The sequence below is a fragment of the Hirundo rustica genome, chromosome Z (assembly GCF_015227805.2).
Source record: "Hirundo rustica isolate bHirRus1 chromosome Z, bHirRus1.pri.v3, whole genome shotgun sequence".
NCBI classification, from domain to species: domain Eukaryota; kingdom Metazoa; phylum Chordata; class Aves; order Passeriformes; family Hirundinidae; genus Hirundo; species Hirundo rustica.
The window spans coordinates 22,381,825-22,409,813 of NC_053488.1; the positions used below are offsets into that span (position 1 = coordinate 22,381,825).

General features: G+C 41.7%; 1 protein-coding gene across 1 annotated transcript; it reads left to right on the top strand.

Annotated features, from left to right (window-relative positions):
• The first annotated feature begins 649 nt into the window (after nucleotides 1–649).
• Nucleotides 650–27,989, top strand: DCAF12 (DDB1 and CUL4 associated factor 12). The gene is made up of 9 exons (XM_040089385.2): nucleotides 650–865; nucleotides 1,658–1,912; nucleotides 11,154–11,360; nucleotides 12,615–12,675; nucleotides 15,313–15,506; nucleotides 16,593–16,658; nucleotides 17,313–17,475; nucleotides 21,208–21,392; nucleotides 22,140–27,989. The coding sequence occupies exons 1-9, from the start codon at nucleotides 785–787 to the stop codon at nucleotides 22,296–22,298; spliced, it is 1,371 nt and encodes a 456-aa protein (XP_039945319.1). The 5' UTR covers nucleotides 650–784; the 3' UTR covers nucleotides 22,299–27,989.

A 27,989-nucleotide genomic window follows, 5' to 3' on the forward strand; every position in this document is an offset into this window, starting at 1 on the left:
GAGGTGAGGAAACTCTCAAAGGGGCTTTTGTTTTTCCTGAATAAGTCAGTTGAACCACCTTCTGATCCAGCAGACTGTTCAGTGAAGAGTTGGACACTAGGAAGAATTTCTTCACAGAATGGGTGATTAGAGATTGGGAATGAGCTGCTCAGGGAGGTAGAGGAGTCACCGTTCTGGAGATCTTTAAGGAAAGAATGGACATGGCGCTCAGCGCCACGGTCTGGTTGACAAGGGTGGTGTTCACTCATAGGTTGGAGTGGGTGAGCTTAGAAGTCTTTTCCAACCTAATTGATTCTGTGATTCTGTCCGCATAGTGGGATCCTGACATACTGGTCTGACACAAGTGTCTCCGCTTTCCTGGGGGATTGACAGCCTGATGAAACACGAAGGGTTTGGGAAAAATCTCCGTTTCCTGTGAGGGATTCCCAAACACCCACCATGTACTGAGCACGTTTCGCCGCTAGTGGGCGCCATACCACAACCATACCCGTTCCGCTGCCATGGCAACGGCAGAGGGGGCGCGGCCAGCTCGCTGTCTGGTTGCTAGGCAACAGAGCACCCCGGGCGGGGAGGAACCGCCGCCGCAAAGCTGAGATGCGACTGTCGTAAAAAGAAGGAAAAAGAAAACAACCCTAAACGCCGTGGTGTTGCAAAATGCCGTGAGGCGCGGCGGCGGGGCCTGAGGGACCGAGCCCGGGCCCAGTCCCGCTCCATATGCCCCGAACCGCCCCGTCTCGCTCCATGTGGGGCCGCTCCTCGTCCACATCCTCCTCATCCTTCTACTATGGCTCGGAAAACAGTTAGCAGGAAGCGGAAAGCGGCGTCAGCTGCCGCCGCGGGGACCGGGGGACTACAGGGGGAGCAGGTAAGGGGTGAGGGGGGGATTGGGGGAGAAGCGTTTGTTCCCGGTGGTGGGAAGGGGGAGAAGCGCTGGTCCCGGGGTGGGGCGGACGTCCCGATCCCCGGGAAGAAGGGGGTGACCCTGTCCCCGAGGATTGCGGAAGGAAGGTGTGCTGGGGGGTCGGGGATCCTGGGGAGAGGGAATCGGGGTCCCGATGGTTGCCAGGGGTGAGGAGCTCCCGGCCTCGGTGTCACCTAAGGAGGGGCAGCCCCCAAGTCCCAGGGTCACCGGGGAGGAGGAGCCCCTGATTCCAGGGTCAGTCCCCCCCTTTTTCCCCGCGCCCCGGGGCTCGCGGTGCCCCGTTGGGTTCGGCCGTTCGGCGGTCGCTGCCGTGTAATGATGATGGCTGGATGGCTCTGGCTCGGTCGGAGGAGGCCGAGCGCCGCGGTCGGTACCGGGGAGCCACCTAGGTGTCACCACTACGCCTGCCAAACTGAGGGAGAGGGCTATCGGCGCTGCCCCTCTCCCATTCCAAGCACTCCGCTCCTTCCCGTGAGCATTCGGCGTACCAACGTGCCGAACCGCCACGGACTCTCGTTATATCGTCGCCGTGTTACTCCTTTAGCAGATATTTATTTTCAGCTTAACGCTGCTAAAGGCTTTATCAGCATTCCCAAGTTAACTTCCGTGCGCGGTGTTCCATGGGTGGTTTGAAAGGCTTCAGGGTTTTGCCGGGTATATCGTTGAATTTGAAAGGGTGGTGTCTTAAGGTTTGTTTTAGTTGCTTTATCCAGTGTCCAACTTTATTATCCACAGTACGGGTGGGATCACTCGGTTCACAAAAGGAAAAGGCTCCCTCCGGTGAAAAGGTCTCTGGTGTACTACGTGAAAGGGAGAGAAGTCCGGATGCAGAATGAGTCCAGCTACCACCGCCTGTTGCATGGATACGCCGCCCAGCAGCTTCCCAGCCTCCTGAAGGAGAGGGAATTTCAACTCGGAACACTCAATAAAGTGTTTGCCTCCCAGTGGCTAAACCACCGACAAGTCGTGTGCGGGACAAAATGCAACACGGTGAGTGTCATCTCTCACTGTTTTCCCTTTTCTCTGTTAATTATTCCACCTCCACCCTCAAATGATGCTTATTGTAATCCAAGTGTGTGGACGGCCAGGGAAAGCATTAGGAATTGAGTCAAAAATGCACCCAATTAACTTTGAATGAAAGCAATGCTTAAGGACGATCTATTCTCATCTGAAAATGTGGCACTGTAAACCCCAGCGAGGCACCTTCCCGAAGCATCTGTGTGATCTGTACAGAGTGATTTACACCTGGATGCGGGATGAAGAGCAACAGTGGGATTGGATCTTTCATTTTGTCGTGCAGATCACAAGCTAATGGACAGATATTACCACCTCTGATGGTGGCTGTCTACTTTTCCGAACTTGATGCTAAGGTTCCATTTTTCTGTTATGCTCAGTCTTACACAGTTTGGTTTTATAGATGGTTCTGTGCTGATGGCTTTTAAAAGTTGTTCTAAAACTGGTTAAATTCCAGATATTTGTCAGAACAGCCAGAAATTCTGAGCCTAAAAACAAAAATAATTCAGATTTTCAGTGTTATCCTTTGCTTGTTGACTTTATAATTCTTCACTCTGAAGCAGTCTCCAGTGTTCAAATAGCTTCTCTGGTTTTTATATCTTTAGAAGCTTCTACAGAAACTAAAAGCTCCTCAGCTTCTTGAAGTGATGCTTTGAAACATTTCTCCCACTTGCAGAAAATTGTTTGGGACCAAACAATCATGGAGCTGAAGAGGGATTCAGCAGTATTGTTTTTCCCTTTGTACATGCCACAACCAAGGGTGTTTGTCCACAGCCAGACTTAACGTTAGAGACAGACTTTCTCAGTCATTGAGCAAAACAGAGTGACTGCAAAAGAAGTCTCTGCAGCATTGTGAAAGATCATGTATGAATTATGAGTGCTGTAACAGCTGTACCTTGTTTGCTTTGTGCTCACATTTGAACAAGTAAGGCATTAAACTCTACACTGTAATTACGAGATTTTTCTCTCCCATCTCCTGAGTGAGTGGGCTATTAAAGAGAAATGCCTTTGCTGATTCTCATATGCTGAAGTTGTGGCATTCAATTTGGGAGTAAATCAAAAACACCTTGGCTGACTTCAGTGAGCTTTGCTGCATTGGAGTTGCAGTTAATTAAAGTTAATGCAAGAGGAAAATATAAACTATTTTTATTCAGGGCTTGACTGTGGCACTGAGTGCTTTTAGCATTTAGTTTATAAATTGCCTTTCACTGTGCAGTGCCAGGAGGATTCACTGTTCTTAATGACAAAACAAAACTATGCTCTTGTAATAGAAGAGGAGGTTTGGGTTTAGTCACTTGGCAGTCACTTGGCAGTACTTGTTACTATGAAAACACTGAAGAGAATATGGAGCTCTCTGTCAATTGCCTCTTTTGTGATGAAGATTATAATTTGTTTTATTATGTGAAGTAACTTTTTGTCCTTAAAACTAGTCCAGGGTGTGAAAAAACTTAATTCTTCTCCAGTGGATCATGGTGCTCATAGTTGAACAGCTGTACATCAAATATTTCAGATATTTGTGTTCCGTAGAGGTGCATGCTTTTTCTGGTAGATTTAGAATTATGGGAACTATTGCAAGCATTAAGGCACCTAAAATTTCAAATGAAATCACCCAGACGTTTCATCTGGGTTTTGCAGAACCAAGATTGCTGTTTGCAGGAATTTCCTACGCCTTGCATTCAATGGGCTCCTTGACGTTTTTCCAATTAAAATGAATGAGCAGGGAACTTTTGAGGGGTGCAGACATTTAGGGTGTGTTCTGATAGGTATCTAAATTACTGAAGATTGATGCTGTGAGGCTATATAGAAGAAACTCTCTGTCTCAGAAGAAGATATGGTCTGTAATCTGCAGTCTTCTGTTCAGGCTTCAGTGAGACTTAGGTTGGAGACAGGCTTATGGCAGACAAAAACATAGAACACAAGGATCCTGTGTTTCAGGGTTTTTTTGAATAAAGTATCTAAGAAGAAGTTTAATTATTTTTCAGCTTCTTTTGCTCTGTTAGTTACTTGTTTATGTTCAGGATACAATCCTTTTGCTAACTGCAAAGTTAAAGATGAAAAACTATGAGAGCCGTAAATAATTCCCTAAATGCAAGAAACTAATTAGTTTCCAGTTGCTTGTTGCTTGAGAATGCATTTGTTTGGAATCTAGTTTCCTTTTTTTTTTTTTTTTTTTTTCTTTCTTTCTTTCTTTCTTTTTCCAGGCAGACCTGATAGATGTACTTGTGTTAAAAAACTTCCTTTCTGAATGCTCTCTCCAGATTTCTCAGGCAGCTTTTCCAGGGCGTTCATGGATTGGTTTCTGAATGCTGGCTGAAACCTTTTCTCTCTTCAACAGATTGCTGTGTTGCCTTGGCTGCCCTACTGTAAATCACCAACTCTCATTTCCTGTAAAGAGACTTTGAACTTGTTTCAAGAGATCCTATGTCTGTTCTGTGCATCTCACACAATTGCAGCCCTGTCTTGTAGTCCTGGGATTGTGGTGAGAGTACAATGGGAAGTTCCTCCTCTGTCTGTGAATGTGAACTGTCTATGGGGAAAATCATTTCCCCTTGCTTCGCAAGTTATTATGTCTTCTGGTCTGCATAAGCAAGGAAGCATCGAGATGACAGCTCATTTCTGATCACACGTAGGGAATGAGAAGTCTCCTCCAGTTTGTAGCTGTACTCAAAGTCCAGTGAACAGTGACTGAAACTTGCTGTAAATAAACCTCTGATGCATGTAGTTGATATCTTCATTCACATGTCTTTCAGTAGCTTGTGACCAAATAGCCAGGTGTTGGTTTCTTTTCTCAAGAGTATTTGCTTTTCTGTCAATTGCACGTGATTCTCATGTCTGTCTGGTAGTTTCTGTGCCAGGTGTGGTGTGAGTCGTAGGGGTGTTCTTTAGCAGTCAATGTCTGTCACTTCTCCATTCTTTGCCATCTGTCAGCACGTGTTAATTGTCTCCCAGACCCCTGAAATTAATCAGGGAGGGCAGAATGCAAATAAAAAATGATAAATGTGATTTTGGCACTGCACAAATGTAGTAACATCAAAGTCTGTTCCCATTAGCTGGTGGTGCTTCAGAGTTTCATGGAAAGGTGGAGTGCCTGAATTCATGGGCTTGTCTCTGGAAATGTGAGTTCAAAGTCAACCAACTTGCTGGCTGCTTTTAGCTCTTCTTAATTCTCAGGTGGTTTCTTTATATTATGGATTGTTTAGACCCTTTCAAGAAGGATATGTAAGGCCATTATGCACTTGAGTTGTCTTCTACTGCATTACCTGTAAGTCTTGTGCTAAGATTAGTGCATGTTAGTGTGGCTGATGTAGTTGCCATTCCCTGTGACACTTGAAAAGTCATGGCAGTCAGATAAAGGCCCAGGTGACTGGAAAAGGGAAGCCATTGTGCCTATCTTGAGAAATGGTAGAAGGAAGGACTCCAGGAGCCCCCTGTCAGCCTCCCCTCTGTGCCTGGGAAGATCATGGGATTTAGTTTTGCTGCTAAAACTCTGCTAAGGCACATGGAGAACAGGGAGGTGAATTGAGGCAACCAGCATGGCTTCACCAAGTCCTACCTGAGAAAGCAGAGGCTTTCTGTGATGCTGTGATTGCAGGAGTGGACAAGGAAAGGGTTACAGATGTAATTTATCTGGAGTTTTGTAAAGCCCCCACAACATCCTTCTGTCTAAACTGGAGGGAGATGGATTTGATGGATGGGCTGTTGGGTGGTGAGGCATTGGCTGGATAATGACATCCAGAGTGTACTGGTCGATGTCTCAGAGTCCCAGTGGACATCAGTGACAAGTGGTGTCCTTCACGGATCCATACCGGGACCTGTGTTCTTTGGTATCTTCATTAATGGCACAGATAGAGGGATCAAGTGCACTGTCAACAAGTTTGATGACAACACCATGCTGAGTGATGCTTTGGCACACCTGAACAATGGGATGCCATCCAGAGGCACCTGGACAAGCTTGAGGAGTGGGTCCATGGGAACATCATGAGGTTCAAGGCCATGTGCAAGGTGCTGCGCCTGGGTCAGAGCAACCTCCAGTACCAGCACAGGCTGGGCATGAACAGACCCGGAGCAGCCCTGCCCAGAAGGACTTGGGGGTGCTGCTGGGTGAGAGGCTGGACATGCCCCGGCCATGGCACTCACAGCCCAGAGAGCCAAACGTGTCCTGGGCTGCACCCAGAGCCCCGTGGGCAGCAGGGGAGGGAGGGGGTTCTGCCCCTCTGCTCTGCTCTGGTGAGACCCACCTGGAGCTCTGCAGCCAGCTCTGGGGTCCCAGCACAGGAAGGACAGGGACCTGCTGGAGTGAGCCCAGACAGGAGGCTGCCAAGATGAATGAAGGGCTGGAGCATCTCTCCTACAAGAAAAGGCTGAGAGAGTTTTGGTTGTTCAGCCTGGAGGAGAGAAGGCTCTGAGGAAACCTTATCATGTTCTTCCAGTACCTAAAGGGAACTAATTAAAAAGATGGGGACAGATGAATTGAACACGGCTTGTAGTGACTGGAAAAGAGGTAATGGTTTTCAATTAAAAGAGGGTGGAGCCACACTAGATACAATGAAGATTATTATGCTTTACCATCAGCATAATGATAGACTGGTATGGGTTCCTACACAACACAGCTGCTTGAGTACTCAATCCATGGAAACATGCAAGGACACGTTGGATAAAGTTCTGTTCAACCTGGTCTAGCTGATGTCCCTGCTCACTGCTGGGCACTTGGACAAGACAACCTTTAAGGGTTCCTTGCAACCCAAACCGTTCTATGCTGCTTTATTTTTATCTTCAGCAGAAAGCAGACATACAGTGCAAGACTGATAGTTTAAAGCATGCATGTTTCTTTGGCGCTTGGCATATATTAGTAAATCTGTATTGCTACAGAGCAAAAAACCTGATGCCAAGTATTTTATGAACAGAAAAGAAAGATATTTGCAACCTGAATAAAAGTCAAGGCTGAGAACTTGGAAAATAATCACTGCTACTCAGGTGTGACCAGCAACAGTGTTCATGTAATAGCACAATAAGCATTGTCTTACTTTGTTGTTTTGTTAGCAAAAAACATATTTGAAGGAGAACAAGTAATGATTTTCCATCTTGGCTGCAGGTGAAATCTTTTTGTAACCATCCTTGGCTTGTCTGGTGGTGTGCTGTTGCAGAAGTGGATGTTCCCACCTGCTTGTTTGGCTAGCACTGATGTGCACGTGGCTAGGGAGTTAGCTGGATCAATTTGTTGTGTTGTTCTTGTACGGTTAGCTTCACCAAGGCTGATCCAGTTGACCCTGCAGCTACTTGAGCACTAGTTACTGTCACAAGGATGATGAGATTGCTTAGCTGGATGGTGAGGAGGAGGCATGTAAATTGTCAAAAGATAGGCTTAAACTAGTTGTGAAACTTGAACGTGATTGATTCTCTCTTAGTGACTGTTTTTAGCAGGGCGGTGTACTTATGTTGGGTTTCTTTCAAAAATTACTATGAATGACAAGAATGTCCCCGTGATTTCTGAGAGCACCATGTAGGGAGCTGGGGCACAGAGCATGTTGTGAGCTTTTGCATGAAGAATGAGCAGTCTCTTTCATGCATGCTTTTGTGCCTTTTAGATCTCCATCCACCCTGCTTGTGTAATAAAAACAGGATGGCACCCTTTATTTTTGTTTTGATTGATTTATACAATCAACTTAAAGATAGGGTCTTTCTGTCTGTTGTGCTGTTTTTTGTGCAGGGGCAGCAGCTGAAGACACAAGAGTCTGTGCTGCCTTGAAATGGAATTTCATAGACATCTTTTTTAATCTTGCTGTTTAAAGTGAATGCTTTCAGTTGAAGATACATGGGAAGAGAATTTATCTCTATTGGATTGTTAGCTTTCTGGGTGTTTCTTCCCCCTAAATTATTGTGTCCTGAAAGGCAGGTCAAAAAATGAAAAAGCCTGGCAAACCATTCTGCTCTCAGTATAGCACATAAGGGTAAGATGGGTTTTGCAGTTCATACTCTCATTCTTGGATATTATGTTCCCTGCCACAGTCTTTACTTTTGGCAAGCTGATTAATGAACTTCCCTCATAAGTGAGGTAGTTTCTTGGTTAACTTGATCATAAGCAGGTTGGACAGCTCAGAGTAATAGTAATAGTAATGCAGGGAAGCTATTTGCCAGAATGACTTCTCACCACTTCTGCAGGCCAGAAGAAAAATAAGTATACAACCATCAATCTCTGCAAATGTGCAAAGATCATGAAGTTTCATGGCTATGTCAACTGTAGTATCTAACTCTACTTGTTTGCCTTGATTCTTGGGTGATAGCACTGTTGCAGGCTTCCCTTTTTTAAAAAAAGAGAGAAGATGGATTTCTCTCTTCCATATCATCCCTCCTGTTTCCTTGCTAGCACACAGTTGTCTGGCAGAGAGCATGGTAGCTGAGTCTGCTTTGTTTCTCACAGATGAAGTGTGGTCCTTGCACTTCTGGCAGATGGCGGAAGCAATCCAGATTTGGTAAATTTTGGACGTTAAGTTTTTTTGCATACTAAAGACTGACATGCATATATTTTATTAGAAGGAAGAACTGAATTTTGTGCAAAGCTTAAAATCAAGAGACAAATTCATTCAGTTCAGTGTTTGGAGGCTGGTGAGGTCCAGCAAAAACATTTTGGGCTGGATTTTAATTTTTATATAATGATTATCTGGGAAAAAGTTCTTATTTCTGTTTGAGATAACAGAAAAAATTACTGTATGGTTCAGTTATCAGGACTTTGTCAAGACTCTTAATGTTTACACTGCTTTGGTATTGAAATTTTCTGCACTCTTAGCTGCGTGCTTCTCTTGTTTCTTTTCTCCCTTTTGGACTTTAAAAGTGTCCATTGACTGGCTTATCTTGGCTTCTTTGTGCCGGATTTATGGGGATGATTTCTGCCAGAGGTGCAGCTTTCAAGTGTGAGATTTTGCTTCCTGTGATGCCCCAGGTGATAAGAATCTCTGTCCAGACAGTGGTTGCTTATTTTACTCAAAGGATGTGAAAGTTGTTTTTAAACTACTCAGTGGCCAATTTCCTTACCAAGCAAGAGGAGAAGTTAACTGCTATGATCTTTACATCCAAACAACACAGCCAGTCCCTTATATGCACAAAGTTTAAGTTCTTTATCTTTTTAGTCCAATTAGTTTAGAATTTAGGTAACGGTATCTTTCTTTAGAGTAAGTTTTATTAACCAACACAAGTGTATGACGAGGGTGCCCGACTAGAGAATGCAAAGGGGTTTTAATTTCAGTCCTCATACCAGCTGACCTGCACTTCCAAGTGTGAATCTGTTACAGCTGAAGCACAATGCTTCTGAGTCCATGAACATCCTTAGGTGTGGATGTGTTTTCCTGATTAATACTCCTGGTGTCAACATTAGGACCTGCAGCTGATACCTGCAAGCTTTAATCCCAACTACTAAACTGTTAGTTTTGTTTAGGATTTGGGTTTTTTTTCAGTTATGGTTGGAGTATAGGGGAGGGAATTGGGCATTTTTGCTGTAAAGAAATACATGGGGTGAAGGGGGATATGCACTCACATGGGAAGGACAAGGGAGGATGAGAGTGGAGGAAATTACTGATCCTGATCCTTCATTGCAGGTGTTAATTTTCAGGTGGTTAGGGTGGAGGGATTGCTGTGTGCATTGTGTCTTTATCAGCTGTTTCTGGCAGTGAAGGCTTTGTAAGGCTTGGGAAGAGTAAGGACCTGCCTGCCTCTACTCAGCTACACCTCAGCTGTTGCCATATACCACATATGTGTGCAAAACAAAAAAGTAAACATGAAAATGCAGTCTCTATAGGAGCCACCTGTTTGTGCAAGACTGCTGCTTACAATCAGTTGCAGGGTGACGATGATGCATAATTCTAGACACAACACACAAACAGCGATAAGTGGATTTCGGCTTTCTTGGTGGAATTTGTGTAACATACCATAATTTTTCAGGTTTTGGTAGGACGTTAATACTCTGCCAGTTCAGTACATCAAGTAATAGATAGGCTGCTAAATTATCTTAATGTTATTTTTCCTATGCTTTTATTAAAGAACAGATCTACACTCTATAAGAGTTCAAAAGCAGCTTCTATGTATAACTTCTCTTTAAGAGCCCCTAGATTTCTCTTCTGGTCTTCTAGAAATGTATGACGAAGGATTCAGAACTATTTCCTTGAGGTGTGTATTTTTTAAATTGTATTGAGGGTTTTTGTTGTTACTGTTACCATCTTTAGTTCACTTCCAGAGGTTTTGAGACAAAATTCTTGGTTATAAAATGAACAGATTAAAGATGATGTAGAATTTAATTATAATTCTGGGCTATAAATTCTAGATCACTTTCCTTAGTGCCAGGTCAGCTTCAGATCTTCGGTTTCCTTGCATCACTTGTGTTCCCTCACAGGAACTCCTCAGTTAGACCTATTTGACTCAGTGCAGCTGCCCTCTGAGCACCATCTGTGAAATGACCCAGCCCATTACCTTCCCTTGGCAGGCAATGTAAACCTTTGTTCTGGTTTAAACTGTAACCTCGTGGTTGTGTATGTCTATATATGTGTACATAACACTGGGCATAATGTCTGTTTGAAGAGTTGTAAGGATTTATAACAGTGTTTTCTGGGAAGGTGTCAGTGACATATTGCTCTAATTTCTTGTCTTTTTGGGGGATGAGGTATATAGCTAAATATAATATCTTTCATTCAGATGATTGCACTGTCAGTATTGTATTTAATTACTATTCTCTGTTTATCACCAGAAAATAAATTCCAGTTGCATAAACTGTCAGTCTTCCAAAGCCAAAACTTTATGGTGTGTTATCTGGGAGGCGGGAGAATCATGCTAAGCTCCATGGGGCTTAATGATCTTTTGAGGTGGGTTTTTTTCTCACTGTGGTAGATAGAAATTGAAAAAACAACATTGTTGTCATGCTGAACAGGGAAAAGAGTTTTATATATTCAGGGGCTTTTTTTTCAAGTGGGAACCCTCCCAGGACAAATTTCTCTACTCTCCCTTCCATTACTGTGAAAATGAAATGGGATGATTGAAATAAACCCACCGTAGCTGTTACTTAACCTGTTTTAAGAAGGAATTTATGCATTTTTCAGCAATCCTTGAAGCATTTCTGGATTTCAACTCAAAAAGAATGTCAGTTCTAAACAGGGAGGATGATTGACCATCTTCTTTTTCTTATCTGTTTGATGACATACATGTCCGGTGTTTGTTTTTTTTTTTTTTTAACCAGTTATTTGTAGTAGATGTCCAGACTGGTCAAATTACCAAGATTCCCATCCTGAAGGATCGTGAACCTGGCATGGTGAACCAGCAGGGATGTGGTATTCATGCCATTGAGATCAACCCCTCAAGGACCCTCCTGGCCACAGGTGGAGACAACCCCAACAGTCTTGCAATTTATCGTCTGCCTACACTTGATCCTGTCTGTGTGGGAGATGTAAGTGGGAGTATCTGGGGAAAGTTTATTCTGTCACTTAAAAAGTTACTACTTTGAAGTGTGTTTGATCAGAGCAAGATTAATATTTAGGAGTCTTGTAAGAAAGTAAAGTTGTGAAAGCCTGAAAACATTTGTGATTGTCATTGCTGTTGTGGTATCTTAAATATAATTGATTACTCAAACATGTGAGTGGATTTTCAGGGCTCTGAGTCAGATTTCTTCCTCATCTTCATTCAGGTCTACTTTAGCTTAACTTTTCAGTACCAAAAGTGTAACAAAATCCTAAGTATTAAAGTCTAATTGTGGTGATGACCTCTGAAACTATTTATAGTGGAAAAACTCTTTTGAGAAATTAAAACAATGTTGCAAGTTGCTAAAATTTTGCCCTTATCCCAGTGCAGCTTATGGATGTATTATTCTAGAGGTGGAATTTGGCTTTTAAGATTAGTTCTAGCCCAGTCGCTTATGGCAGTTTGCTACACTCTGGTACTGGCTTTATTTCTGAAACATCCTGAGGCGGTTTTTAAAACTGCCAGGCTTTCAAAAAACAAGCTGGACAATATAGTGATGTCCTCTGTGTGCTTCTCTCTCATTTCTCCTTTTTATTCAGGACTTCATGTAGATGTTAACTGCAACAGCAGAGGTCAGGTCAGAGTTTCTGCAGCAGCAGAAAACCAGCTGCAGCAAGACTTGACTGAAGATTTGCATGGCTTACTCTTCATTTGTGTGACTTTTTAGCTTTTTGAACAAAGCTAGAGTGTTGTGGTCTTTTTTTCACCCCACAGGTTTCTCACATGCTAAAGAAAAAGGTCTTGAAACTTAATCTGTGGGTCACTGTATTGTAAAGATAAGATTTTGGTTACTTTTTATAGTAGGATATGTGTTTGAAGAAAAAAATGCTAACAAGAAAAAAACCCTAACAGGAAAAAAACCCTAACAAAATGCTGCTTTCAGAATGGAAAACATGAGAACTCTGGAAAATCGTAGAATTGAGACTAATTTTTCCTTGGTTAGAGGCCTGTTTTTCCAATACCTGGTTGCTCTTTATTAATTACACACTTCAGAACCAGAAGAGTTAAAATTATTATGAGGTACTTAAACTGTTCCAGCTTGATACTGGAATCTTATCTGTATGTTTTTAATGTAAATCTGTCCTTCTGAGCTTGTGCTAAAAATCAAAGTGAAGAATAGTTGTCTGCTTTGAGACTACTCTTGAGTATAATGGCACAGAAAAATCTGTCTTTCTTCTTTTAGGATGGACATAAGGACTGGATATTTTCAATTGCGTGGATCAGTGATACTATGGCTGTTTCTGGTAAAGTCATATTTTTCTCTCTTGAGTTTTTTTTGTTTGCTTGTTTTTTAAGCTTTCCTTCTCTCTGAATGTTAAAAGGATGTACAGCCTTTGATAAGTGCTAGGAAAGCACCTCTATCAGGGGCATTTGAAACCACGTGGAATGAGGTAGGCTATTTAAACTCTACTTGGACTTAGTACAGTGCTTCATTTTATTTTGTTGTTGGGCCTTAGTCTGGATCTGATTTTTCTGAATATTAGAATACAACTGTGTTTCTAGTAAGGGGATGCTTGAACACGTTGAGTTATTGGAAAGGATTCCACATAAGAGGAGTAATTTCAGGACGGGTGTTGGCTATTGGTTAATAACTCTGACATACTTGAAATCAGTATCAGTTTCCTGAAGTCACATGAAAGAGTGATTCATGAGAACTCAGATTGTTTCATCAAGCTCTCAGTACATTTGTGTGTGTATGTATATATGCACTTACACTCTGGCAGTTAATACAGAAGGCTGTAGTAGAGAAACTCCATTAATGACTTTTTGGTAACTAGTTGGATAATCAGTGTAACTTCAAAACAAATTACTTAGGTAAAGGCAAAAATAGTAATACGTTGTTGCATTAATTTAGAAGTTTACTGCCTTTCTCTGCTGACAGGGTGTACTAATCTGTACTCAGAGTTGTCAAACTGCAGGTGACAGAAAATCGTAACAGTCTTATATAAAAGTCACGTATTTGAATTGTTGGTTTAGTTTAGTAGTATTTTTTTTTCCAAACCCGAAAAGCTAATCCTGGAATTTCATTTTTGAATTTATTGTAAAACTTGATCCTTGCAAGTCTCTACACTCTACATATAGATATGTTCAGAAACTCCCCCCCATTAAAACTAGTAAGTTTGAAGAGAACAGCACAGATGATTACAGATGTCCAGGGTAAAGATAAGAACCTGATAGCATGCACAGCATGTGAAATTGAATTGTGTAGACTTAATATTTTCTAAAGGTCAGGGGTGGATGCGTGAGTAGAAGTGTTCTCTACTGCCATATTCTCTACTGTAGTGCTTGTGGCAGGCAGGATGTAAGTTCCAGTCTCCACACCTCAGACCAGGGAAAACTTGTGGAAAGCAGTTAGCAAGACTAGTTGCTAAACTGAATTCTTTAGAACTCACTGATGACCCTAATTAAGAGGGAAAAAAGACAACTAACTTCGGACGTGGGTTTAATTTTACAGATTTCAATTACAATCTGTATCTCAAAATGTCAAGCAGAAATACTTGAACTCCAGACATCCAGGATATAGCAAGTATTTTTATGGCAAAAGCTCCAGATGAGATGAATAATTCCCAGGATGGCATGAGCTTAGGATAGCAAATGATACTCTGCTTGGCTTCAGGGCTAACCAGTTGAGCAACATACATGGACTTTTCCCCTGCCTGGGCTATTAAAATGGACAGCTTCCTCCAAAAGTATGTCAAGCTGTTTAGAAAGTTTACTGCTGAGTGTTCAGCCTCTGTAACAAACAAGATTAGGCACAATTAAAACCAATGGCATGTAATGGAGTGGCAGGATGTTGTGTTGCTGGATGCAAGTGCCATTAGGATGCTCCTTTTTGTATTTTTCTCTAGTAGGAGATATTAGCAAATGCCTAAGTCCATCTGCTGTCCTAGACCACTCCTATTGCAACAAGATGTTTTGCTTTACTGTCTTTGCAGCTTCTCCCCTATGAGACAGCAAAGCAGATAAATTTAATAACCTCATATAGTTATATAGTTTTTTTCTGGCATTTTCATTATGAATTTCTTTTGACAGAATATTTCGTTTTATGTAGAGAAGAAACTGAGGTACCTGTCAAATCTGTCAGGGCCGACTTAGATGGAAGTGAGTTGCCTGAACACCAAAAGAGATGTGTATAAGGTCTTGGATTAAACCTGTGTTGATCAGTGAACCAGAGGCATTCAGTTTCATCTGGTGTTCTTAACATTAGTGATTTGTATTTTGGATTAACGTCTTCAATTTCAATAGAAAAATAAAATGAGTTCTTGTTTGTTTAATCTAAGTGACATTCTTTAAGGAAGAAGTGGCACAGGTTTTAGCAAAATATTTTTTCTGATAATTTCATCAGAAGTGGTAGAATTGTGATTTGAAATAGATGTTTCTGTTTAGCTCACAAATGACTGTACTCAGCCATAAGCTATAGGCATCGAGTAATTCCAAATAGACATAAACCCAGCTGAAGTTTTTGTGGAGATTTTTTGCATTTGTTTAATAGACTGTTTTACCAAGGCTGAGAGTTACAGACTCAGGCTGAACCTATACTATTCAGTCACTTTTGAGTTCATTCGGCATATAAGATGATGATAATTGTTGCACAGGGTTGGGAGTTCTGATGTATCCTAATCAGTTTGAAAACATATGAGATGGTCTAGCTGCTTGGAAACTATATGACAGTTGACAGTGATTTCATAATATTGTGAACTTGACAGCTCAGTAAAATCATCCTTTTGTTAATAATAATATATGGGCACTAACAGCATGTTCTGTTAGACTAAAATAAGAGTATCCTTTTTTTCAGATCCTATTGATTAATAATTTTCTTTTTGAAAAGAGGAGTTCTTTGTATGTGGAATGGACTGTTCATGTATGGACTATTTGATCAGGTTCTCGGGATGGTTCGATGGGTCTCTGGGAAGTCACAGAGGATGTGTTATCCAAAAGCGATGCCAGGCATAATCTCTCTCAAGTTCCTGTCTATGCCCACATAACACACAGTGCTCTGAAAGATATCCCCAAGGAGAACACCAACCCTGACAATTGCAAAGTCCGAGCATTGGCTTTCAACAATAAAAACAAGGTCAGTAAGATAAGCAAGACAGTTGAGAAGTCCTAAACCTGTCATTTTGTATTAGAAAAACTAAAAAGTAATCTAAATAGAATATACCAGAGAAGCAAGCTAGTATGTTTTTCTCTGATTCTTTTGCATCCTTGTTTGGTGAGGCAGTGGTTTTAATCTGTTATGTCTGCTTCTGCCCCAAGTGAATGGAGGAGTCCAGAAGGAAAAAAAAAAAAACCCAGACATTTTAGAAGGCACAGTTTTCCTATGGGTTTGATTTTAGATTTGCACCCTAAGCAGGGAAGTAAAGAAATATTTACAAGAAGCAGATAAAACACCAAAACATCTCTTTCAGCTTGAATCCCATTGCAGAGTGCTCTTTCAACTTTCCTTTGCCCTCTGTGAAAACCAGCTAACATTTAACAGTTCCTGTTTCGATGGCTGAATCCTTTCTGGATTGCTCAGCAAATGAGGTGACTGACTCACAGGGCAGGCACTAGCACTTGCTTTGGAGTTATTTTGTTGGTATTTGACAAACCGTAAATGTCAATCTCCCCCATCTTCATCTCCTGTTATTACTAGTGGGTGTAACAATTCATCCTTCACACTTTTTTTCCCCCTGCCCTCAAAGAAAAAAAAAAGGTCTGAAGCAAAGGTGGGTGTGCTGTCAGAAGGACAGTGCTTCTGTAGCCTTTATTTTTCACAGTAGTTGTTAGTTACTCCTCTGTAATTGAAACTTCATGTAACTTTTTCAGTAGAGTAGTGCCTGAAACTTGCTTCAGGATTAGAAACCGTGTGGGACCTGCTGAAGAAAATTGTCAACTCTAGATTGTACTCTCTCATAATGCATTATTTGATTGCCTACCAAGATTTATGGTTTTGAAAGTTACTGTTATTTATTTACTCCTTTGTTAATCTACTTGATACCTGAAGTACTATATGCCAATTTATGAGGATCAGTATAAAATGAAAATTATCTTTATAGAGCCTTTACAGGATTATTGATGAGTTCAATCCAGACTGTGCACCCAGCCTAGAACAGAGTGAGAGTTTGTAAGGGTATCTGTAATACAGAAACTAACTCTCTTTTTACTTTCCTTCTAATAGGAGCTGGGAGCTGTGTCCCTGGATGGGTATTTTCATCTTTGGAAAGCAGAGCATGCACTATCAAAGGTACTTCTCTGTTTGTAGGAGTTAAATTTCAAAAACTGCAAGCAGAATAGTGTTCACTAGTCTTCATTTCCTTCAAATATTTGAGGAGCACCAGTGTTGGTAAAACACTTAAAAGTTCTATGTAAAATTAAATGTCCTAAAATTTGGAGCTTAAAGAGGAGAGAAGCTCTGCACTCCCCTTAATTTAGAGGGCAGGAAGCATTCTTAACTTTCTCCTGGTTTGGGGTTAGCTGAAGTGAACCGTTGTGTGGAGTACAGTGGGTACTTTATCAGTAGAATTCATAAAGGAAGTTGCACTTATTTAATTGTAGTGGCAAATCACATCCAGATGTACCTATGCTAGTGAATCTGATAGGCTTTTTCAGCTAAAAGGTGGTATTGTTGCATACCTGCTAAAAAAACAGCAGCAGCTTAGAAAGATCTAAAACAATTTATTAAAATGTCCATTTTTCTTGGCTTTGGCCTTTATTGTCTCAGTTTGCTTCAGATAAGGCACACCATTGCTTTCAGATTTTTTCCTTTTGGGTCTTATTTTTCACCTTCATTTTGTATTTTATTTCCCCAGAACTTCTTAGAACATAGCTTACAAAATTGTTCTGTTAACACCTTAGTCTTTTCTTGTAATGGGTTAATTTTTATTTTTTCTGTTTCCAGTTACTTTCCACAAAGTTGCCATACTGCAGGGAGAACGTGTGTTTGGCTTATGGTCAGGAGTGGTCAGTGTATGCAGTAGGATCACAGGCGCACGTTTCCTTTCTGGATCCGAGGCAGCCTTCTCACAATGTTAAATCCGTCTGTTCCAAAGAACGAGGCAGTGGTAAGAAACCTGTCAAAAGTGCTTCAAATGGTTTGCTTGCAGAAGTAGCTCTTAAAACTGTAGTAAATCAAGCTTGTAATGAACAGGAAGGGCTTTTCTAGTGATCAGCTAAATAATTAGCAGGTGAATGTATAGGTTTGGTTTTGTGACAGTATACCTGGAACAACCAACAAACCGAATGTGACTGGCACTGAAATCTAATGAAGGGCAACATCACTGCCTTTAGAAGCAGCTCAGTTGTAAACCATCCAAATATTACTGAACTTTCAAAGGTGTGCATTTTACTGCTGTGTAATTTTTTCTGGGTCTTATGGGTTTTTTTAATCATCTCAAAGCAAATGTAGGTTTTTTTACCACTATTCATACTGTTCTTGCATTCTTCTCTATGAATTTGAAAAAAGGCATGTTGTCTGCTCTGTGCTACCTTATTGGGAGTCTGTGCTGTGAGAGAAAGTTTGCTTTGTAATTTTAAAGCCATGACTGAGACTCCTGATTTTCTATGTGATTTGAGTGCTATTTCCTTTTCTCATATGGATGCACTATGTCCAGTTGAACCTTATACCATGGCCAGGCCAGAGGGCTTGCAGAGTGCATGGGTCCATAAAGTTCTCTCCATATCCTTTACTAACAGGCATGAAAAGCCACATCAGTGCCATATTAATCCCGGGCCAATAAGTTGCAGTCCTTACTTAGCTTGTCTCTGGGCTTCCACCTCTTCATCAGACAGGTATCAGAGGAGGATGTATGTTGGCAGAGATTTGGAAACTTTTATTTATTCAGTAACTGAGCAGTGGTGTCTAGATCAGTGTCGGGGTCTGCTGCTTTCAGATATGGGAGAAATACCTATAATGTCAGGAGAAGTCACCTGAATATCGTCAAGCAAGATTGCTTGTCCTCACTTGCTGTCAGTGAGGATTCTGTCCACATCCTGATCCAGACACTGCAGTCTGCTGCCCAGTGGTGGCTGGTAGCTGGAACCTTCTGCCTCAAGTATGTGATCTTCCATATTGGGAGATTATGTGTGTAGGGCATAACTTGAGGGGTTTCTTCAGTTCGTGTCTGGAGGAAAACCTTTGTTAAGGTTGTTTTCTTTCTGCAGAGTAGGTGCATCTTTTTATTTGGCATGGTGGTGGAGGCAGTAACAGTAATTCCCAAGATACTGAGTGTTTCCACTTTCTATTGATAACCCTGGACTTGGAGTGGTGTAGCACCTCTAGAAAATAGGGTCTTTGTTGATCTGTGGACTAAAATGTGATTTCAAGTGCTTTGCAGTGGCACTTGAATGTGCTTTAAGTTTCCAAGTACACCTGCTGAGTGTGGTAAGTCCACATTAACTTGAATTCACTCGTGTTATACACAAAAGCGGGTCAGAGAAAGGTGGTGGCTCAGTAGGGCTGGATCTGGGGCTGGCTTTCCTCTGCTGTAACCCTGTTTACACAGGAAGGCAGTGAATACTTTTTAGTACATTTTGTAAGTGTTGCTTTTCTTACCCGCTGTACAGGGAAATGCACATCTTGGAGGGTAGTTCTTGATCCATGAAAGCAACTGCTCTCTGCATGACTAGCCTGCAGGACCATGTTGTGTCCCCTTCTCTTCATGTCCTGAAGGCAGCAGACAGAGCTTGTATGGCATAGACTCTGAGACTTCTTGTGTAGGATATGCCACTGCATCTTCATTTCCTTCTGGGATATGTAGAACCTTCCTATAGCGTGGGAGTCACGCTCAATATACTTACCTAAATAATTTAGGTCCACAGGTGGTAGAGGACTGGGAGTATAGAACTTAATGCAATTGTTTCTAGGCACAGGCTGTACTTCTAGTTTGACGGGAATGATTAATCTGAGATACTTCAGGAGCCTCTTAGGAGACAATTTGAAATGCTGTTTTTTAAGCCTGTTCTAACTCTCCTTCTTAGTAGTGAGTACATCATGGATTCCTGCAGTTAATTTCTTTGGTTAGAGAAAGATCCACAGTTGTTCTGCATTTTATACCTTTTTATTAATAAATTTAATTGAAAAGTATATGCCATCTGCCTTGATACTCCATCACCTCTTTGTATGAAGTGTTCTCCTGGGTGCTTGTCAAGAGCACTTCTGGAGCAAAAATAAGTGGAGGTCCATTCTTGTGCCTTTCTTCTTTTATCCAAGTGATTATTCTTGCTGACTGCAGAGGGATTAAAGCTTTCTGTGTGTCTTTGCCAGAGCCAGATCTGTGTGATAGAGGTGGGGGGAAGGTCTTTTGCTGTTTTAAGTGCATTTGTAGCTCTCTGAATTAAAGCAGACTCTCATAGGATTCTCATAATCTACTGTAGTAGAGAGACTCGCACAGTTGTTTCCTGCCCAATAAGCCTGCAGCCAAGACTTCACCCCATACCTGGAGCAGGACAATGTGGCCTTGCCCTGTTCTAAGTGCATGTCACGAATGCTGGTGGCTGTGGATGTCACATCCAGCGGTGCAGGCAGAAGGATGAGGACATGTTTCTTGTTAGGACTTCATACAGAGGGGATGAGGAAACTCCCTGGTTGCATCCGCAGCTCCTGGTTGTCTGCTGTCATGTGGCTGCTGGGAATATTCCAGGATGATACAAGTTCTGTGACATCCCTGTTTGGTATGGTGAAAACAGGCATGTGAATGTAGGTGGCATAACTCACTTATTTCCTTTCCTGTTTGAATGCTTGTCTAGACTGTAATTCAATGGCACTTTAAAGAGGGCGTAAAAGCCCTAGGGTTTATAACCTGGCATCACGTCATGAAGGAAGGGTAAGTATAGATGTGGTGGAGTTTAACCTACGTGGAAGCGTTGTTTGGAATAGAGTGGTTACACAGAAAAGTATTTGCACAATAAATGGAGATGAGATGACAGGATGTTTTGCAGATGGCAAATTCTTACATACAGAATCTCCCAAGACTAGTTCCAAGGGATTCTTGATTAGCTGAAACCTCAAATTTAGATTTTGTGAAAACAAAATGTACTCCTTTGTTCAATGTAATGGGATAACTGAATTGTGCTGACATGTTTAGTTTGAACTGTACCTTCCCATGTACTGGTGGAACATGGTGTTGTTTAGATGGCAGGAGTCCTATTCTGTGTTCTTTCCTGGCTAACGCACTAAAACCGCCAGTTACTAAAAATAAGGTGTGTTTGTTTGAGAATATTTGAGTTGAGACAGATCAGGCTCATTAATAGTTCTGAAGTTATCAGCAAAGTGACTGGTGATTATTATGGTTACACTTGATTACAGCTAGCCTGCTGATCAGCACAAAGCACTTGGTGGCAGCTGGAACTTACTTTTCTCAGATGGTCACTTACTGCAGGTTGGCAGATAGAGAGAGTGTGAGCTCATGGAGGAAAACAGCGTGATGTTCTTCCCTCTGTCTGCTGCCACGTACTCTCTCTTGGTGTGTTCACTTAAAGGCTTGTGCATTCAGAGCAAAGGTACTCTGGACCCTAACTGGCTTATCTGGCAGACCTGAGGGCTGATGAGGATAAAGCTTCTTACTTTGCACCATTGGTGTAGCTGATGGTCTCAAGGGGTAAAGCAGTCATGTATGCAATCAAAGCTGCTGTTTCAATAGCATCAGTGGGATTTGTTTGCACTGCTCTGTAGGGGTGGAAAAACGTGTGTGTTGTAGGGAATACTAGTAGGTAATACTGGGCATGAAGCAACACCACTGCAGAACCAAATCATTCTTCTTCCTTACTGCACTGTCTATCCCTTCTCTGTTTAACAGGTATCCGCTCAGTGAGCTTCTATGAGCACATCATCACTGTGGGGACAGGACAAGGGTCCTTGTTGTTTTATGATATCAGAGCCCAGAGGTTCCTGGAAGAAAAGCTCCCCCGTGCCTGCTATGGACAGAAGCAGAAATTAGGAGGAAGTGAAATTCTGAAGTTAACAACTGGGAAAGGCTGGCTGGTAAGTAGTTTGTAGCTGTGATAGAGGTGGAAGGAAGGAGACCCATTATACAGGAGTGTCATAGAGCTTGAGCCAATTCTTTTTGGACCTGTTGTGTGAATAGTGTCTCAGTCAAAGAGTATTCATGTAATTAATAACTAAAAATGAAGAGCAAGAAGTGCTGCAGAATTGCTTTTTACAAAAGTTTTATGAAAGTGTACTGAAGGGTATTGGCTTGAGTGTAAGGTGTAGTGATTACAGTTCTTATGCACTAATTCATAAATAAACTAAATTTCATATCATTATATTTTCAAATGTAATATAACTTCTAGTTTTCAGAACCTCAAATAAAAAATAAATTGTCTTTCTCTAAGGCCAATCTAATGTGGTACTCGAAGCAGGAGAGTTTTAATTTAATTGCGTGCAGTTTTAGAAACTGTGGCTTCCTGAGGTAATGCCATAGCAGGCACTTGAGTTTGGTTTCCTGTATGTTATCATAAAGCAGTTAATGGCTTTGTTTAACTTAGCTCCATTACTTTTACGTATCAGTGCAACGTCCCCTCACCTCCCTGTTCCAATGCTTGACCTAAATCTTCTCAGAAAAAGCTTCAGGATAGCTCAGGTATCTTTTAGTTGGCCTGTATAAAGCTTCAGGATTGTTAAGAGGAAAATACTCATTTTCAGGCTCTGGAAGCTACCTTCTGCTTTTGTGAAACAGGGTTTTGGGTTTGTTTGGCAACAATAACAATCTAAACTTTTCTTTAACAGAACCACGATGAAACCTGGAGGAATTATTTTTCTGACATAAATTACTTCCCAAATGCTGTTTACACCCACTGCTACGACTCGTCTGGAACAAAACTCTTTGTGGCAGGAGGCCCTCTTCCATCAGGACTTCATGGGAATTATGCTGGTCTCTGGAGCTAATGATAACTCTTCATTTTGAGCTGATCTTTACACAGATTTCCACTTTTCCTTTTTTTAACAACAAAATTGTGTGATGCCATTAATTCCTGATTTAAACACAAGTTATTTTTTGGCAGTTTTCTGTTGGTCTCCAACAATTTTGTACATCTTTTTGAACTAGTCTTTTGCTTTAGCCTCCTAGATCCTTTATATGGAAGGGGTTTTTAAGTCCTTTTTTATTGTATTTACTCCAAATGACTCTTCCCCCCATTTAGGCTGTCTTGGCCATGCGTCCCCTCCTCTATTTTGCTGTGAGGTAGAATTTCTTTCTTATAGAGTGGTTGCTCCTGAGCTTTCTGTGAAAGTCTTGGGGCTGCATGTGTGCAGGTACTTTGTGTCAGTTGCATTGCCTGGAGTGAGGACTACTTGTAATTAAAAATTATTAAAAATATTTATAAGAGATAAGCTACTACTTTATCTGCAGAGCCTGGCCCTGGCCTGGGTTGATCGTATTTTTTAAATGTACAAGTCTAATGACACTGTTTATATATAGAGGGATATGGTAATTTTAAGCTGTACTCACTGGAGCCCAGGGAAGGATTCCCTAGGGGTATTGCCCATCAAATACAAATTGCGGGAGTTTTTAAAAGTGCGTTTGTGTTCAAATGGTAGGTTTCAGCAGTGTTAGGAGCAAAAATTGATCTGTTTCTTCACTGCTTGTCCCAGGTACCAGCTTGCACAACTGGAGTTTGTGTAGGCTGTTCTGCAGCATGGCTGTTGCAGGGTGACGTTACATTGAGGGCTGCAGAGATGCTGAGAGGAAATGGGGGCTAGTTATTCAAAATTAACTGAATCTATCTGTTCTCCAGATGAAATGTGTTTCTTAAGTATGCTGTTAGGATAGCTTGTAAGCTCTTCATAAACTGCCGAAAACCTAGGACCATTTTTTATCCCAGGTTGTGGAAATTTTTCCCCCTTTTTGCTGTTCTGGTTGGCCAACTGCTCAAATAAGACAATGGAATAAATAAACTGTTTTTTTTCCTCCAAGATTGAAGAGTGCATTTCAGACATTACTAATGCAAGCAAGAAGCTTTCCCTGGAGGGTAGCTTGGTGTTCCCTCACTTTGTGCTAGCATATGGTGTAGGACAGGCTCAGGTTTTTTCAAAGTCCCCTACTGCTTTCTGCATTCAGACTCCCTTCAACTTCACCTGGGACTGGGAGGGGAGATGCCCTTTATTTCCAGCTGCCCAATACCGTTCATGTCCAGCTATGAAGTGTGTGCCTCCCAGGATGATGGCCTTACCCAATACTCAGCTAAAATGCAAGACTCTAGGGTGTTCCTCCTTTTGGCAGGCACCAAACTCTCAGCTTGTTAGTGATGCCTCTGTCCTCTGCTGGAATTAATGCCTTTCCCCTGACACTGGTGGAGCAAAGTGTGCCTATACCTCACAGGTTTGGTGCCAAACGTGCAGTTGGTTGAAACTGAGAGGAAAGACAAGGCTGAGACATGCTCTGTTCCCCCACCTTTGTGGGAAATCACAGCTTCCACTGCAGTTCCTGCCCACAGCCCAGAGGTAATCTGCATATCTTGCAGTCTGTCTCATCTTCATACTCAGTATCTTCATCAGTAACACCAGGCAGCCAGCATCAAGCTTAAGTTCCAGCTGGTATGGAGACCTGGATCACAATCCTGTGAGGAGTGTAGGTCCCTCTCATTGGGGTGGAAATCCTGGCAAGAGAAGAAATCTCTCCCAGGTGTGCAGATGTCCCAGAAGTATAATTAGCACTGAACATTAACACGGGTGCTTCACAAGTAGATAATCTTCTAGTGTTTTATAATACTTCCCATTGTGGCCTGGTTGCTTAAACTGCATCAGTTCTGTGTGTATGGCTATTCAGGCTTTTCTCTGAAAAGGTAAAATTATATACCATGCGGTAGCTTTGGTTATTTCAGGGGCTTAGAAAAGTGGAAGTATATGAAGAAAAAAAGTCAAGATTTGTATTTCTGCAACCACTGTGTAAGATCATTTTGTCCCAAGGAACATGTTCTGCTTTTTTTAATTTTATTTATTTTTTTTTTAATTAGTTTGAAGTTTTTTGCTTTGTTTTTTTAAAGAAGCTAGACACTTCAGTCTACCTGAATGTCCTCCAGTTCTGCTGAAGCAACAGGTAATAGCTGGGTATTTAGTGTCAGCAGTGCCAAAGGGAGACTTCTGGTCTGGAAATTCTAGCCTTGATGTTATCTATTAATTGAAGCATATTTTAGGTCATGATAGGAAAAAAAAGAGTGTGTGTATAGCCTTCAAACACAGAGGCAGATTTTTCTGCAGTTTCTAGGTTGAAGAAGCACCACTGGAAATTTTCCCTCCCTGCTGACTGTGATTTCCACAAGTACCTCAATATGTGCTCCTAAAGCCTGGTAATGTGAGTGCCCTTCTTCTTTTTCATCTTCATAGAAGGCTCTGCACAATTCTCAGATGAATCTGGACAATGATGTAAAATTCTTCAAGTCTCACATGCTTTTGTGTATTCTGCTTTCAGGATGCTTCCTTGCAAAAATAACTTCTCATGGTTGCTGTATGAAAATCCCCACAAAAAAAAAAATCTAGGAACCAAACCAGATAGTGCTGCAAGCACACAAACAATTTGGGCCAGAGGTAACTTAATTTTTAGCTAGTTTCAGTGGTTATAAATGCTTATAGTGATACAGATGTTAAGTTTCAGAATATTTCTGTGGTTGGTTATACATAACTTTTGTTCCAATCATTGTTAGAAACTGAGGCACAGAAAGGTGATAATGATATGCCTATTGTCCAAAGATAAGTAATAGGAGAAAAACTGAATTCTTCTTGACTTTGATTTTGTTGCCCTGTTGGGTTAGATATCTACTGAAATTCAGGATCATGGTTAGAAATGAGTGGGTTTCCCATCCAAGTGCAGGAATGGCTGCAGAACAGGGAGCCTCCAGGCTCTGCAGAGAGACAAGTTGGGTACCTTGCTATTCAAAAGCCAGATACACCCCTGCAATGGAGTGAGCTCAGTCTGCACTTCAGTACCTTTTTGTACAGCTTGCTGTGCACTGCTGAGACCCAATGACATGCATATATTCAGACCATCTTTTCCACTGTTTCTTCCAGATTTCCCTCCCTTGATCTTTCCTGCTAGGTTGGTTTGTTTGAGATTGCCTCCTCCAACCCAAATTGTACCAGTCTTTGCTATAGCAATATTGTCCTTGCAGAGGTGACCTCTGTTGGGCAACAACAGGCTTGTTGGCATTTTGTCAACATGTGCTCAAGACCTTCAATTTGCTTTATTTTAACTGGGTAGAAGTTGAAGGTCGGCACAGACTGTTGAACTGGGAAGTTGCCCTTGTACATGTTTGACTGATCTGTTTACACAGTAGCAGTCTGTTCAGGGTGGGGAACATACTCTGGTTTTATCTGGCTTGCAGGAGAGAACTTTCAGCCTAATGTTTTCAGGCTGGCTGCTATTGACTTCTCATTCGTGTGGGATCTTCTGTGCTACCAGTAAGTTTAGGAAGCAGTTAATTTTACTGCTCAGCTCTTTCCAGTAGATTACCATGTTAATTTGGGTATTTTTGGGTATTACATTTTCAGTATTCATGACAGGTGGTAATACTTACAGGTAATACCTAGCTTGTAAATTCTGGGTAGCAACTCCTCAGCAACAGCTGGATGTTACATCATAGGACAGTCCTGAGGAACCAGAAACTATTTTGCAGTGTTGGCTTGAACACAGAAGGGTTGTACTCACCCTCTTCACAAAACACCTAATTCTTGTAATTCCTCCAGGTTTCTCCCTTGTACAGTCAAGTCTTGTAGGGAGAATTGCTAGTGCTCTCCTCAGGTGCTTTCTGGGATTGCAGTAAAGAAGTGAGTCCATTTGTTTGATTCCCTCATCAGTGCTGCTGGTGTTAGTTTGAGGTGAGTCAATTATCAAAGAATAGTTGATAGTAGGTTTAAGTTCCTAGTCTCAGTTGTTCATTCTCCTCACAGATCCATTTTTAAGATCATTGCAAGAGTGCCCTGTGATCTTGCTGGACTTAGTCTGTTCACAGAAGTTAGACTCATATTGTGGGTGACTCTTGTGGTGCTTTTAATGAGAGGAACTCCTGAATTGTGGTGCTCTTAAAGAGAGGAACTCCTGAATTGCATTAAGGGGTTTATATTTGCTGCTTCTACTTTAGGTCTTTGGCAGCTTTTTGTATCTAAAGTTTTAAGATACTTGGGGATCATTCTCTACCAGAATTTCATTCTGTCCCTTCACTGAGCAATTGCTTTGTCTGTAGCTTGCAGCTGCAAAGATAACAGATTAAATGTATGATCCAGCTATGTCAAGTGGTGCATTGGTGTCTTAATTTGTGCCACTCAGCTGAGAAGCATTCACAGGCCTTTTGAACTGCTGTGCCTCGCCTGGTGCAGGTGTGAAATAAAGCAGGCTTGCCTAGATCCTTCAAGAGGCTACTTGTTTGCTTTGTTTGCAAGAAACCAAGGACAGGTGGGCTGTCAGTTACTGCATGTAGGAAAGCAGCAGCGTCTTTTCAGCAGCCAGGTGGGAGGTCTGTTTTTAGTGGTCTGTTACCCTTATTTTCAATAAAAGCACTTTTCCAAGGTGTCTGATATCTTCTTACTTAGATGCTTTTGCAGTTGCTGCTATGACTGAATTACTGGACTGGGGTACAACTTGTTCCTAAGGAACTCTGTTGCAGAGCTGAGTGTCATGCAGATGGAGCTGATCCTCTGGGCAGCCCATGCTGAGCCAGGGACTCCTGAGCTACCAGGCACAAACTTTTTAGCTTAAAGCCAAGTGAAAATCCTGTGTGCCCTGCTGGCCACCCCACAGTTTGAGCCCATGGTGTGACCTCAATTTAAAATGTATTTCTGAGTTTACAGTGCCCTCACTAACTTACTTGAAATTCTGAAGCAGATACCTAGGACAAGGGAGAGTGGAAAAGAGAACACAGCCGCATCTTGTGTGAGGTGCTCTCCTTTGCCCCTGTACATGAGCATTTTGTGTGGTGAGGATGGGCAAGGAACACCAGATAAACAGTAAAAGGCAAAAAGTGTTTTGTCTGGCTCTTGGGACTCCTGAAGAATTTAAAAACTAGAGGGGATACGTCAATGCTTAATCAGAAACATCTCTGAAAGGTCAGGTATATATCCCTGACATTCCTGATTCTCTGTGTTATTTTTCAAGGATAAAATTAGGAAATATCTTTTTGCTTTTGATGTTGGGTTTTGTCATGAAAACCATGTACTTGGCTAATTTAAAAAAATGCTCTTGCAAGAAAGGAATCTTCCCATTTCCTAACAGCCTTTCCCACTAGTATCCTGCTGGGAGCAGTATGGTCTAAGAACGTGCACGCAGATTTAAAATGGAGTGGTGGGGTTGGCAGAGTTGGGAAAATGTGGACTGTCTGACTGTTTCTATACCCAAAACTCCACCAACACTTGATTGTATACAAATTGTGGTTGCTGTGCTGAAACTGAGAGGGTGTATAAAACCCCTTGCAACACAAGTGCAATGTCTTTAATCCAAGATTCTTTTGAATTGATTCTTCTGCCTTCAGGACAAAAAAATTAGGAGTTAATACAGTGTTTTCTTAGGAACTGCTTTTCTAGATTTCCTTATTAAAAGGGAAAATTCAGGTGCTGAATCTTATAATCTCATTAAACTTGTACTTTTTATTT